Source organism: Canis aureus, chromosome 10 (genome assembly GCF_053574225.1).
Source record: "Canis aureus isolate CA01 chromosome 10, VMU_Caureus_v.1.0, whole genome shotgun sequence".
In the NCBI taxonomy this organism is placed as follows: domain Eukaryota; kingdom Metazoa; phylum Chordata; class Mammalia; order Carnivora; family Canidae; genus Canis; species Canis aureus.
Genome location: NC_135620.1, coordinates 74,508,144 through 74,520,600, shown reverse-complemented (window position 1 = coordinate 74,520,600; position 12,457 = coordinate 74,508,144). Strand labels below are relative to the sequence as shown.

At 53.4% G+C, this 12,457-nt stretch overlaps 1 protein-coding gene across 2 annotated transcripts in view; it reads left to right on the top strand.

The window, feature by feature from the left end:
- BRINP1 (BMP/retinoic acid inducible neural specific 1) overlaps positions 1-7,112 on the top strand; it is a 167,624-nt gene extending 160,512 nt beyond the window's left edge. For both annotated transcript variants that reach the window (XM_077913104.1, XM_077913103.1), the window contains one exon: positions 5,533-7,112. In XM_077913104.1, coding sequence (XP_077769230.1) covers positions 5,533-6,673 — 1,141 coding nt within the window. In that variant the 3' untranslated portion in view covers positions 6,674-7,112. The remainder of the gene's footprint in view (positions 1-5,532) is intronic.
- Positions 7,113-12,457: the final 5,345 nt, after the last annotated feature.

The following is a 12,457-nucleotide window of genomic DNA, read 5'->3' as shown; positions in this document are numbered from 1 at the left end:
CATCTGTGATGGCTCCATGGCCCTGCGCCCTCCTGCCGCACGGTTGTCCCTAAGCCCATGAGACCCCATCAGCCCCCTTTCAATCTCTAACCTTGGGGTCTTCGCCTCTCGCTCCTCTTGGAGCAGCCAACCACTCTTGCAGCGCCCACCTGGGAGCCGCCTGTGCTCGCAGCCTGTCGGCCCGGGGGGCTCCCAGGCCCTTCCTCCTCTTGCCTCCAAGCACATCCACGCCCCAAAGCAAAATGCCGGACGTGAGTGTGCAGCGGATGTTACCTGTCACCCCCTTCCAGACACAGGACTGTGTCACGGCCAAAACCGTCTCCTGATCCTTCCCGACTATGCTGATTTTAAAGACCCCGTTGGGTTCTCATGCCCCTTGTACCCCCCACCTCCGTCCTCTCCAATCAGACCTGTTTCTTCCTCCGCGATTCCGGACTAGAAGCATCGTGCTCGCGGCCAGGGGCCTCCCCCACTCTTCCTCCCATTTTTCCCTCCTCGTGGCCGGGAGCTGTTCATTCCGTGAGGCCCCGACACCGCGTGAAGGACCCAGGCAGGCGGGGCAGGCAGGCGTTAGGGCGCTGACGGAAACTCCAGAGGGGAACGCTTGAGAGCTCAGGATTATCTGGGGAAAACGAGGACCACAGCGTGGGTGTGACGGTCGCTGTCATTCCCACCGGCGCCTCGGTGGACCAGCTGAGCACTGAGCATTCCCACACCACTGACACGGTCGTTTCCTTGCACGCACGCACACGCGCGCAGCATGAAGTGCACACACACGCAGTCGTGCACAGCGCAGCCGAAACAGCCCCATCGGGAGCCTGGAAGCAGCCGTTGGCCTCCCCCGTCCGGTGTACGGTCGGGTCTACAGCGTGCACGTTTTGCGGGGTGCCCCGGAATCACTCGCCCGTTCCAGGGTCAAAGCAACGCCAAGGAAGAAGCACGGGGCACACATAAAAGAAAAATCCCAAGCTCCTATTTCTTTTTTTTTTTTTTTTTTTTTCATTTTCTCTCCACTGTTAAATAAACACTCCTGGTAGGCAAATGGGAGCCACGGATGACAGTTTTCTATTTTAGCCTCGATCGGTTTCTTCCCCCTCTCTCCTTGGCGCTCGATTTGTGTGATCTTCCCTAAAATGCCACTGGCCCGGCACCGCATTCCTGTCTTAGGCAAAACCTCCAATTAAAATCAGCGGGGAGTTTGCTTGAATTAGGAATCCCAGCCTGGGCTCCCCACCCGGGTGGCTCTGAAAGGGAGGCGCGAGTCTTTGAAGGCACTGATGGGGAGCCCTGGGTGGCATAGCCTCTGTCCTCCACATGACGAGCTGCTCCAGCTGTGTCCCCGGGACCCTGTCAGGTCGCCAGGAGATCCTGGCCGAGGCAAGGACGGAGGCCTGCAGGGGAGCCGGGCCCGGAGCCTGGACGGTGCTCCGGGGACTGGAGGGGGCGCTGGCTTGGGATCCAGAAAGCCCGAGCTCCCGTCTGTCCCCGTGCACGCGGTGTGGCCTTGGGAAGTCACAGACCCTCTCCGGCCATCAGCGTCCTCCCAGTGGAATGGAGATCACAGGCGTCTTCCCTCGGAGGGCCGGCCGGGGAGCCCGACACTTCCCGTCTTCTGCTTGGAGGTCCGCTGCTCCTGCTCCTGCGCTCCCGCTGCTGCCCGCGGCCTCGAGGGGACCCAGCAGCCGGCCTCCCGGGTTGTCCGGCCCTCTGCCCTCGGCCCCTTCCTCCTCCCGTCCTCCCTCCTCCCAGCATCCCCCACCCTGCGACCCGCCAGGAAGGACTGACATCACATCCAACAGAAAGGTGCCGGTTTGGATCGTGGACTCCACCTCCGGCTGCAAACGGGAGCTGCTCTGGATCCCCAGGGACGCAGGGAAACATTCTGAAACCTGGCATCACTGCGTCGCGCCGCCTCCCTGGTCTCCGCGAGAGCCTCCCCGCCCGAGCCCGCCTGTGAAGCCGCGGCTGCTCGGTTGCCAGGGTTGAGGCGGGCTGTCACCAGCCAGCCTGGGGACTGGTATCTATAGGTCCCGGCCCCCAGCCTGTCCCCGGGCACCTGTCGGGGAGCTCCAATTATCAGCGAGCGGGGGGCAGGGACCCCGGCAGGTCCGGAGGAAGCAGGGCACGCGATAATAGGCCTCGCACGTGCAGGCCCGGGGTCCTCGCCCGCGACCTCGCTTCTCCTCCCTGCCGCCCGGGCCTTAAGTTCCACGTGTGGCCCCGCGTGGGGTCAGACTCCACGGATCCCCGACCGGCCGGCCGCTCCCCCAGGGGCTCAGGATCCCGCCTGAGACGTGGACGGTGCTGGGGTGCCCCTCGGGGCGAGCGTCCCGCACGGAGCATGCCTCGGGGGGGCGAGGTGCCCCGGAGCACTGCCTGCGTCCGAGCCCCCGGGGCCGCTGCCTGGAGCACCTGCTGCGGGAGGAGCCTGGGCGTCGGGTCTGCCGGGCCGACTGCTCCCGCCGGGGTCGCGTGTGTCGGCCACGCACACGCCGAACCTGCGATGAGCTGCTGTTTCTGGTTGTGCTCGTCTCCACCGAGGGACGTACTGAAAAGCAGGAGGCAGCTGGCTGGGCGCGGGGACCCCACGGCACTGCCCATGCCCGACGCCCAGTCCCCGCTGCCTGGTCTCGGCTGGCGGCCCTCGGCGGCCCATCCTGCTCCCCGAGCCCGGCCCGGAGGCAGGACAGAGGCAGGCCGCCCCCTCGGACCCGGCCCTCCAGGTCAGGCTCCGCGGTGGCCCCGACACCAGGGCCGCTCCCCCGGCCACCCTTCCCCGCGGCCCCGCGCTCCCACCCCTGCACGCGGCCTCCTTCTGAGCCCTCTGGCTGCATCATTAATGCCTCCTTTGATGCGGCCCACAACCTCGTGATTATTCTGAGGTCAGGAGATGCAGGTGCCACGCAGCTCGCCGATGCGCCTCAGAGGGCCTCTGTCCCCGGTCCCTCCTGCTCGACAGGGCCGGAATCCTAATTCGCCCGTAGCCCCTTCGCTTGTGGCAGCATCACCGGGGACTTTCATGTTCCTACGCGCCCCCCCCAGGATTCCGAGGGCTCGGCCACAATGAGGCATTGATTCAAGGAGTGGGGGCGGCAAGTGCTGACAAAGGGTCCCAATGATGAGACACGAGAAAGGGGGCGCTCGACGGGGTTATAGAATGCCTCGCAGATGGGAACAGAGGAGCTCTAAATGGGGCACTGTCCTGTCGCTTGGAGAGGGAGTGACAGGGGCAAGTGTGGGCCATTTGAAAGAGGCATTTTGGAATGACGCTCTCGTCAGATGGAACCGTGCAATCGGAGACGTGTGGCGGGCCCCTGCGGCTCACAGAGACACCAGATGACTCAGAGCCAGTCCTCGGCCAGTGCTCTGGTCCGGGGGGCGGCAGCCGCAGGGCTCGTTGTTATTCCGGCTCCGTCTCCCGAAGGCCGGGCCCGCTGCTGTTCTCCAGGCTGTGAGAGGATTGGTCTCGGGAAGCCGGGGCTGGGGACGCCTGGAGCCGTGCGGGTGGACGGCGTCGGGAACGAGTACTGCAGCCGGGGGCGGAGACGTTGGGTGGGTCTTTTTAAATTATTATTATTATTATTTTTAAATGAAAAATGCAAGAAATTCATTTTTGCGGTTCTTTCATTCCGCCAACATTTGTTCACCCCGTGAACGGTGCGAGGGGTGGGGGTGAGGACGGATGCCCCGTCCGAGGCCTTGCAGCCCCGAGGGCACACTCCAGGGGAGGCAGGTGCCCCGGCCGTGCGGGGCGGTTTCACTGCCCAGCAGGGGGGACGTTAAAGGCAGCACAGCTTCGAGGGGCGCACTCTTCCCCCGGTTTTGTCTCCGCTGGGAAAGGCCCTGAGGGGCCGCAGGGTGTCGGGGAGGCCGTGCCCGCGCTGCCCACGTTCGGGTGCCCCCAGAGCAGCCCGGCCCCCCCAGGCTCCAGGAGGGAGCGTATCCTCTGGGACAAGGGTGCTCATTATTACTATTATTACCTGTTCAGGGATTCAGCGATGCCGCGCTCTGTGCTAAACGCCTTAAGGATGTCACCTCCCGCCGTCCCCTCTTCCGCTGCCGAACACAGGCCCGGGCCCTCCCCGGACACGTGGGTGCCGAGGCTCGGAGGCCGCAGTCCCGTGTCCCCGGTTGCCCGGCTGAGCCTTGAACGCAGTTCCGTGGGCCCGAGCACCTGCTCTCCTGCCCCGGGGAGGCGGTGGGCGGACGCACGGGACCCCTCCTGCCACGGGCACTGCGAGGGTGCGGGGGCTCCTCGTCCCAGGTCCCCATCACGGCCGTCGCCAGCATCAGCGCCGCACCTTGCGGCCCGCTCGGTGTCAGTTTTCCGTGACCGGCCGCCAGGAGCCAGGAGGACCCTGCCCGCACCCACGCTCGGCCTCGGCTCCGCTGCCGCGCCCCTGAGCCTGTCTTGCCGCGTCTGTAAAGGGAGCGGAGGGTCCCTGCGTGGGAACAGCAAGAACTGACTGTTGCGGAGACCCTCAGACCTGGCAGCTTGGGGCCTGAGCGGCCACAGAAGCTCGCGGCCCTGACCACGGGGCGGGGGGTGCCCGGCCTGGCCCGGGCTGGCTTGCAGGGCGGTGCTCCAGCGGGGCGGACACGTGTCAGGGATTGCGCGTGGCATGGAAGACAGCCAAGAGGTGACCCGCACAGAAGTGACGGACGGCGAGAGGCCACTCAGCTGACCGCCTTCCATACTCTTACCTGTTCTGCTGCTTCTCACCCGAGGTCGTATCTGTCTTCATCGCGACGTTTCGGTGGCTGGAACCCGGGGGCAGGCTGGGGCAGCGCTGATCAAAGTGTGGGTTGGGGGGGACGCTTGGGTGGCTCTGAGGTCGAGCGTCTGCCTTCCGCCCAGGCCGGGATCGTGGGGTCCTGGGATCGAGTCCGGGGACTTAGAGAGACACGTGGTCATGCAAGTTCCCCAGGACGGTGAGTTTGGAGCTGGGGAGAAGACGCGGGAGCGCGCATGTCTCCTAGGTGTGAGGGCCAGTCGCGCAGGACCCTCGGCAGGGAAGCACGGTGATCTCTGGGGCTGCAGTAAATAGAATCTCATTGTCTGAAGCCGTTGGACGTGTGTAGCCTCATGGGAGGAATCTGGGGGGGGGGGTTGGAACATGTGCTGCAGGTGATACGTGACCCCCCCCCCTCAAGTTGTTCTCTGTTGCTGATTTCCAGGCTCTGCCGTGACCTGGCAGGGGCATTTGAGTTTAGACACTTTAATCTCCCGGGCCCCGCTTCCCTGGGGCTGCTGTGCCGTGGACCCTGGAGCTGAAGGGCCCCAGAGAGCAGTCACTCCGAGCCGTTCACTTCACAGACGCGGCCTCGGAACGTGAGAAACGTCCACATACGGTGTCGCATAGCCGGTCGGCGGCATCGCGAGGAACGACACCCCGGTTCCTATTTGCAGCCGGTGCCGGCGCTACCCAGGCCTTGCATCCCCGGGGCAGCTGCGCTTTGCGTTCTCGGTTGGGTCAGGCCGAGCAGCCCACCCCTGGTGGCTAACGGTGTCCGTTTTCCTTCCACCCCCAGGACGATTCAGCAGTGGCTTGCGAGGGTGCAGTCGCTCCTCTACTGCAACGAGAACGGGTTCTGGGGCACCTTCCTGGAGAGCCAGAGGAGCTGCGTGTGCCACGGCAGCACCACGCTGTGCCAGCGCCCCATCCCCTGCATCATAGGAGGGAACAACAGCTGTGCCATGTGCAGCCTGGCCAACATCTCGCTCTGCGGCTCCTGCAACAAGGGCTACAAGCTGTACCGAGGCCGCTGCGAACCACAGAACGTGGACTCGGAGCGGAGCGAGCAGTTCATCAGCTTCGAGACCGACCTGGACTTCCAGGACCTGGAGCTGAAGTACCTGCTGCAGAAGATGGACTCGCGCCTCTACGTCCACACCACCTTCATCAGCAACGAGATCCGCCTCGACACCTTCTTCGATCCCCGGTGGCGCAAGCGCATGTCCCTGACACTCAAGAGCAACAAGAACCGCATGGACTTCATCCACATGGTGATTGGCATGTCCATGCGCATCTGCCAGATGCGCAACAGCAGCCTGGACCCCATGTTCTTCGTCTACGTCAACCCCTTCAGCGGGAGCCACTCGGAGGGCTGGAACATGCCCTTCGGGGAATTTGGCTACCCGCGTTGGGAGAAGATCCGTCTCCAAAACAGCCAGTGCTACAACTGGACTCTCTTGCTGGGCAATCGGTGGAAAACGTTTTTCGAGACGGTCCACATCTACCTACGTAGTCGGACTCGGCTACCCACCCTCCTGCGGAACGAGACCGGCCAGGGCCCCGTGGACCTGTCCGACCCCTCCAAGAGGCAGTTCTACATCAAGATCTCGGATGTGCAGGTGTTCGGGTACAGCCTGCGGTTCAACGCTGACCTCCTTCGCAGCGCCGTGCAGCAGGTCAACCAGTCCTACACCCAAGGTGGCCAGTTCTATTCCTCTTCCTCCGTGATGCTCCTCTTATTGGACATTCGGGACCGAATTAACCGCCTGGCCCCTCCGGTGGCCCCGGGGAAACCCCAGCTGGACCTGTTCTCCTGTATGCTCAAGCACCGCCTGAAACTCACCAACAGCGAGATCATCAGGGTGAACCACGCCTTGGACCTCTACAACACCGAGATCCTCAAACAGTCGGACCAGATGACGGCCAAACTCTGTTAGCCTGGGACTCCCCGCCACGGGCTTTCCCTTTTGTTGTACAAAACCTAACAGAACAAAGCAAAGCAAAACAAAACAGACAGAAATTTGTAAAATGTAATTACTGTTCAAAGAAAAGGAGGAAGAGTCTTCATCCGTTGGAAACGACAACGTTCTAGCAACTGTATAAAACCGTTGGGCATGTTTGTGATTTCTATACTCTGTCATGAAGAAGGGTCTCAGCCCTTGGAGGAGCTTGGAGGGGTTGCTTCTTAGGCCTCAGGTGCTGTATTGTGGGGGGAGAAGGGGAGAGCATATGCAACGAATTGCAAAGATCTCTGCTGTGCAGGTGCTAAGATTAAACACTGAAAAGAAAGAGAGATATATGTAATGTACAAGCGACACTGCCATTTTTCCTTGTGGGAGGAAATGGACATAGATAAAGATATTTCTTGGGTTATGATTTCTTCCCTCTTTATGCCTAATTCCTTGTGGTTCTTTTGACTCAGTCTCGCACCGGGGCGGGGATGAGACGACCGTGCCATCTCACGCATTCTGAACAAACGGAAGTTAGTTGAAGCTGGACGGTTGGGGGACTTGCAGAGGGCGCTGGGTGGGGGAGAAACATGAGCGTCCTCACAGGGCGGGACGCCAATAAGGACCCTCAGATACCAGCTGTCACACTCCTTGATTTAGTCCGTGAAACAGGCACGGAGAGATAATGGCATGCCCGTGGCCACACGTAGTTGCCGCCTGGGTAAGGATTTGAACTCTGCCTTCCGAACCCCTTGGCAGCGCTCCTCCTCCTTCTGAGTCGTGCTGGCCACTCTTGTGCTTTCTCCTCCAGCCACGCTGCCCAGGGATGAGATCTTTTTCAGTCTCAGGTTGTTTTGATAGCCTTTTTTTTTTTCTTTTAACTGAAAAAACCCCATTTCCCCGGCCTGCCCCCCCCAAAAAAAGAAAATGGTGTCAGATTTCCTAGGAATGCTTTGCATTTTAAAATTCTCTTTAAACAAAAATCAGTAACCACAGTAAACTGGGGTGAGTTCTAACAGTGCAGTGCTCTGCAGGCAGACTTCCCCAAGTAAGGATGGAAAAAAAAAAAAAAAAAGATCCTTTGATTAACTCAGAACCCACGCGCGCGTGCACACGCACACATGCACCCATCATGACGCGGCCGATTCTTTGGCATCTAGGAAGGCAAGAGGCCTTGTTTTGGGACTTGGTAGTTAAAACGAAAGGAGAAACTCAAAGAAAGAAAACTCATTTCAGAGCACTCCTGTCGAGGATCTGGGCAGATAACACTTCCGAGTCTTCAGGATCTCTGTTGATCTTTTTGGTGAGGTGGTACTCCCTAGAGGCGCTTCTGAGCACCCAAATCTTCATTTCTGTATTGTCAGGGAAACAGAATCACAAATTTCAGGGTCAAAAGAGAAAATGGAATTCCTCTGGTCTAAACGTCTGCCCAGTGCAAACCTCGTCTTCACCACCTTAGGGACAGCGCGGCTGTTTACTGGCTGGACCATTCCAGGGACAGGAAGCTAATTAGCTCCACCTTCCACATTCCTTGAATTCCTCTTTTCCTGAAAGGGAGCAATAGTGTCCATTCCGTTTTGTGTTATAAAGCAGATCTAATTGTTAGATAGGTCTTCTATTCCTCGGTCAGCTTTTGCGTACCTTCCGCTCGCTGGTTCTAGTTCGGGAACGCACCTTTCTTTCTCAAGTTAATGTTATCTATCGTAGCTAAAATACAAAGACCTATCTCAGGCGTCACCAGAGTCTGTGATAATATGAGTAAAGGAGAACACCACCCCTAACATAGTCTAAGAGGAAAGGAGGAGAGGGCCTCAGGACATAAGAAGAATTACCTAGTGTGTGGTTATGTGTGTAGGGGTTGGGGTAGCGGCGGGGCGGGCAATTTTTTTTTTTTTTTGAGAGGCAAATTCCAACTTTAATGTTCCATTTTTTAGTATGAATTAGCATATTTTCTGATACCAACTTTAACACTAACTTGCATTTCACATGAACATAGTTTTCTGGACCTCAGCGTTTGAGCATTCAGTGTTCATTTAGATTGGAAGTCCTTTCATGCCAGAGATCACATAGCAGCTATTCATCAAGCACAAGATTTTGCAGAAGGTCAGCAAATCATCAAACATCTCTTCAATGCCTGTTAGATGAATGGGGCATGTCAGAGAAACAAAAATTTGTAAGGACGTGGTCTATATTTTTGTGCCACTTGCAAATTAATGAAAAATACAGACATATGAACCCATTGAAAAAATAAACAATAATTATAGTACACCATGATGAGTGCTATGGCGGGGTCAGGCACACAGAGAGGAGCCCTGAAGAAGTTATTTTCTCTGTTAATGGGGTTGGCCACAGCTTTATATGGGCACGTTTATGCTGAGTGTCGGAGGGAATCGGACTTGGGCAAATAGCAGGGAGCAGAAGGGCCAGAGGAACAGAGAATGCAAAACCACAAAGGTATAAATATGCGTGGTATATCTGAGGGTCAGTTAACAGCTTCAAAACCGTGACTTTCAATGGGCAGCCTAACAAGGGCAGTGAGGATTTCAACTCTGTATGAGAAGTTGAAATAATCATCCATGTTCTTCATGACCTGCAAAATGAATTTAAGACTGACCACCTCTCAGTGGCCTCCCCTCCTTTTTCCTTTCATCTCTACTTTCCAAGCACTTCAAAGACTCATGCTATCCTCACCCCTGTCCTTGCACTTTACGGATTGCTAGGCAATCTTCGTAGGCATTGTGCTACCTAATCCTCATCGCAATTAAGTTAGGGCCTTCCACCTGAGTTCCTTCCCAGACTTCACCAGATGTACGTGCAGGAAAACCCTCTTCCCTTCACCTTGAAAGTACTAACTGCATCGCTTCATATTACAAAGAGAACACAGCAATGTCCAATGATCGGAAAGGTCAGGGAAATAGAGAAATTTTCAAGGAGAGAGAAAGATTCAGACATCAAAATATTTATTCAAAGGCAAAAGAAAAACACTTTGCTATATAAGAGGACACCAAGTTCTGTGGATTTCCCAATGTCTCCTGCTTGGGTCTGGCCCTTTGAGCTAACAAGGTTCCTCTCCAGCTGGGAGGAAGAGAAGCCTGAAGCCTTCAAGTGAGATTTTAATTCAATTAGTGTCTTACCAATTTGATGCAGCAACCAAGGACCCATGGTGTCTGATTAATATGCTGATGCTAAGGCAAAAGAGTGAACAGAATGCCCATTTGGATAAGGCCTGGCAGCAAAGCGTGGCATTGCCATGGAAACTGCAGAAAGCCATTAATTAGCTATCAAATAAAATCATTGGAAAATTCTGGACCCTGGCATATCTGCCCCCTTCAAAGAGGAGGGCAAGAAGAGGTCATACTAACAGCAAGTCTCCCTTCAATGATTAAAATCATAGTTGCACAGAGACTGCTTGTCACCAAGTGGAAGAAAGATTGGGAAGTAAAACAAATGGACACAATGAAAGAAAAAAAGGCTTTGGGATTATTCAAATCCAAGAATATAATTCTAAATGTAAAGTATCTTGTTGGGTTTCCTATGCTGATAAAGTTATCTCAATGACAAACATTTTCTCCTAGTTTCTGTTCTGTGGAAAGAAAGTGAGAATAACATGGTGATAAGTGATCAGGGGATGAGATCAAAGAGTCAGAGGGTATGGAGTGATTAACCCATAAAAGAATAGATATAGACTGTTTAATGTTCAAGTTTTTTAAAAAAAGACTGAATTTTAAAATTAAATTAAAAAATTAAAAAGAAGGCAGAAAAGGAGAAAAAGGAATCATTGAAACAGCTGGACACATTAGACATAATAACAAAATTTACTATACAGATAATCACAATAAATATGATTGGGCAAACCTGGTGAGTAAAAAGACAGAGGTGGTCAGACTACACGTTATATGTTAAAAAAAATAAAGGGAAAAAGACAGAGGTGGTCAGACTACACACTATATGTTAAAAAAATAAAGGGAAAGAAAGTTTGAAAAAATATGGATAAAAATATGCTAGACCAATAGTAACTACCACGAAGCCTGTTAATAACGGTCAAAAGAGACTTTAAGGCAAAATACATCAATAGTGTTAAGAAAAGGTCAATTTAGCAAAGAAAGGGAGACAAGAGTGGACACATAGAACCATAGACTCTGTATGCTAACAGGGTCATTAAAGAAATGTAAAATTTCAACCTTTAGAGATGAGGAATTATATCCAGTTATTCTACAAGTTTTCATCTCTGACCATGATTACAGGTTCCTCTCTAGTAAGTGTACGGTTGTCCAGCACAATCTCCTATCCAAGACAAGAATCAAGAGTTAGCCCCATGACATTTAAACAATTTAAACAAATTAAATTTAAACAATTTAAACAATTTAAACTCCCACACATATGTTCTTTCCTGATAGATATACACATAAATGTAATATATGCTACATATTATATTTATTATATTATATATTCCATTATAGTATTTTTTCTTAAGTCACTACCATCTTATATATAGGCCTTTTTCCAGTTGAGGATCAACTCAAATCCTTGGATGGTTATAGGGAACTCAGGTTGAGTGAAGATCACCCTCTTGCTGGAATCTGAGTATTAGTGGTTCCAGTCCTGTCAACCTTAAGAACCTAGAAGGAACTATCCTTTCTCAATATCCCTTCTTTCTCCAAATCCCTATCAGAGCCTGCAGTTACAAATAGGTTCATCCCTTACTTTTCAACATCAGGTCTAATTGTAAGCATTCTGAGTCCAGGCATAAAATACACCTGCTGTCTGCTTCAGTTCAGAATCCTCCTTCCTTCTCAATAGATTCACAAATCAAGGTGAATGGAGGGAACAGGATGGCATAGATTTGAATTAATGGGCAGGAAATCACCTTAAGAGTCACACAGTTAATTTGGGAGGTGGGAGATTACAGATCTCTGGGAAAAGTGAAAGCTCTGGGTTCTTTCCCAATAAAAATGTACCATTCAATACACTTTTGACTAATGTTTCATAGATCCCTTGATGACCTTTCTTGTACATTCAGGAGGATGCACTGCAAACCTTCAGTAAACACCTCACATCCAGACTAAACTTTCTATTTTACAAAATTTAAACTTCAGCTTTCAGAGACGAGGAGTCATACCCAAAGTTATTCTACAAGTTTGGAACAATTAGCATGAGTTTAGTTCCCCTTTTACTATTTCAAGAGTATGTTGGCCAAAGATCACATATCAAGCTAGCTTGTACGGCAGAATCCTGCCCTCAACGAAGACAGTGTTTAACATAAACAATCAAAAGAGACTTTAAGGCAAAATACATCATTAGTGTTAAAGGAGGTAAACGCCTTGTAGAAAATGGCAATTGTGGCCACTTTAATAAAACCCAACGTATACTCAATCCTAAATGCATTAAATAGATATATTCCTATAAGCACTAGCTAAAAGAAGGAAACCTCTAAGCTGGAAAGTGGCTAAAGGACATGCAGGGATGCTATGACGAGGATTACATCATCAGAGGATAGAGAGCCTGGTCCCCTGAAGCTGGTACAATGGCGCATGAAGTTTGAAGGAGAGAATGTTTATCTTAGTCCTGTCTACTGTAATAAAAATACCATAGGCTGGGCGGTTTAGACCACAAACACGTATTTCCCACAGGTCTGGAAGTCTAAGACCAAGGCACTGGCAGATTTGGTGTCTGGTGAGAATCTGCTTCCTGGTTCAGAGAGGGCTGTCACCCACTGTGCTTTCACATGGCAGGAGAGCCAAGAGTGCTCTCCGGGTTCTCTTCTATAGGGGC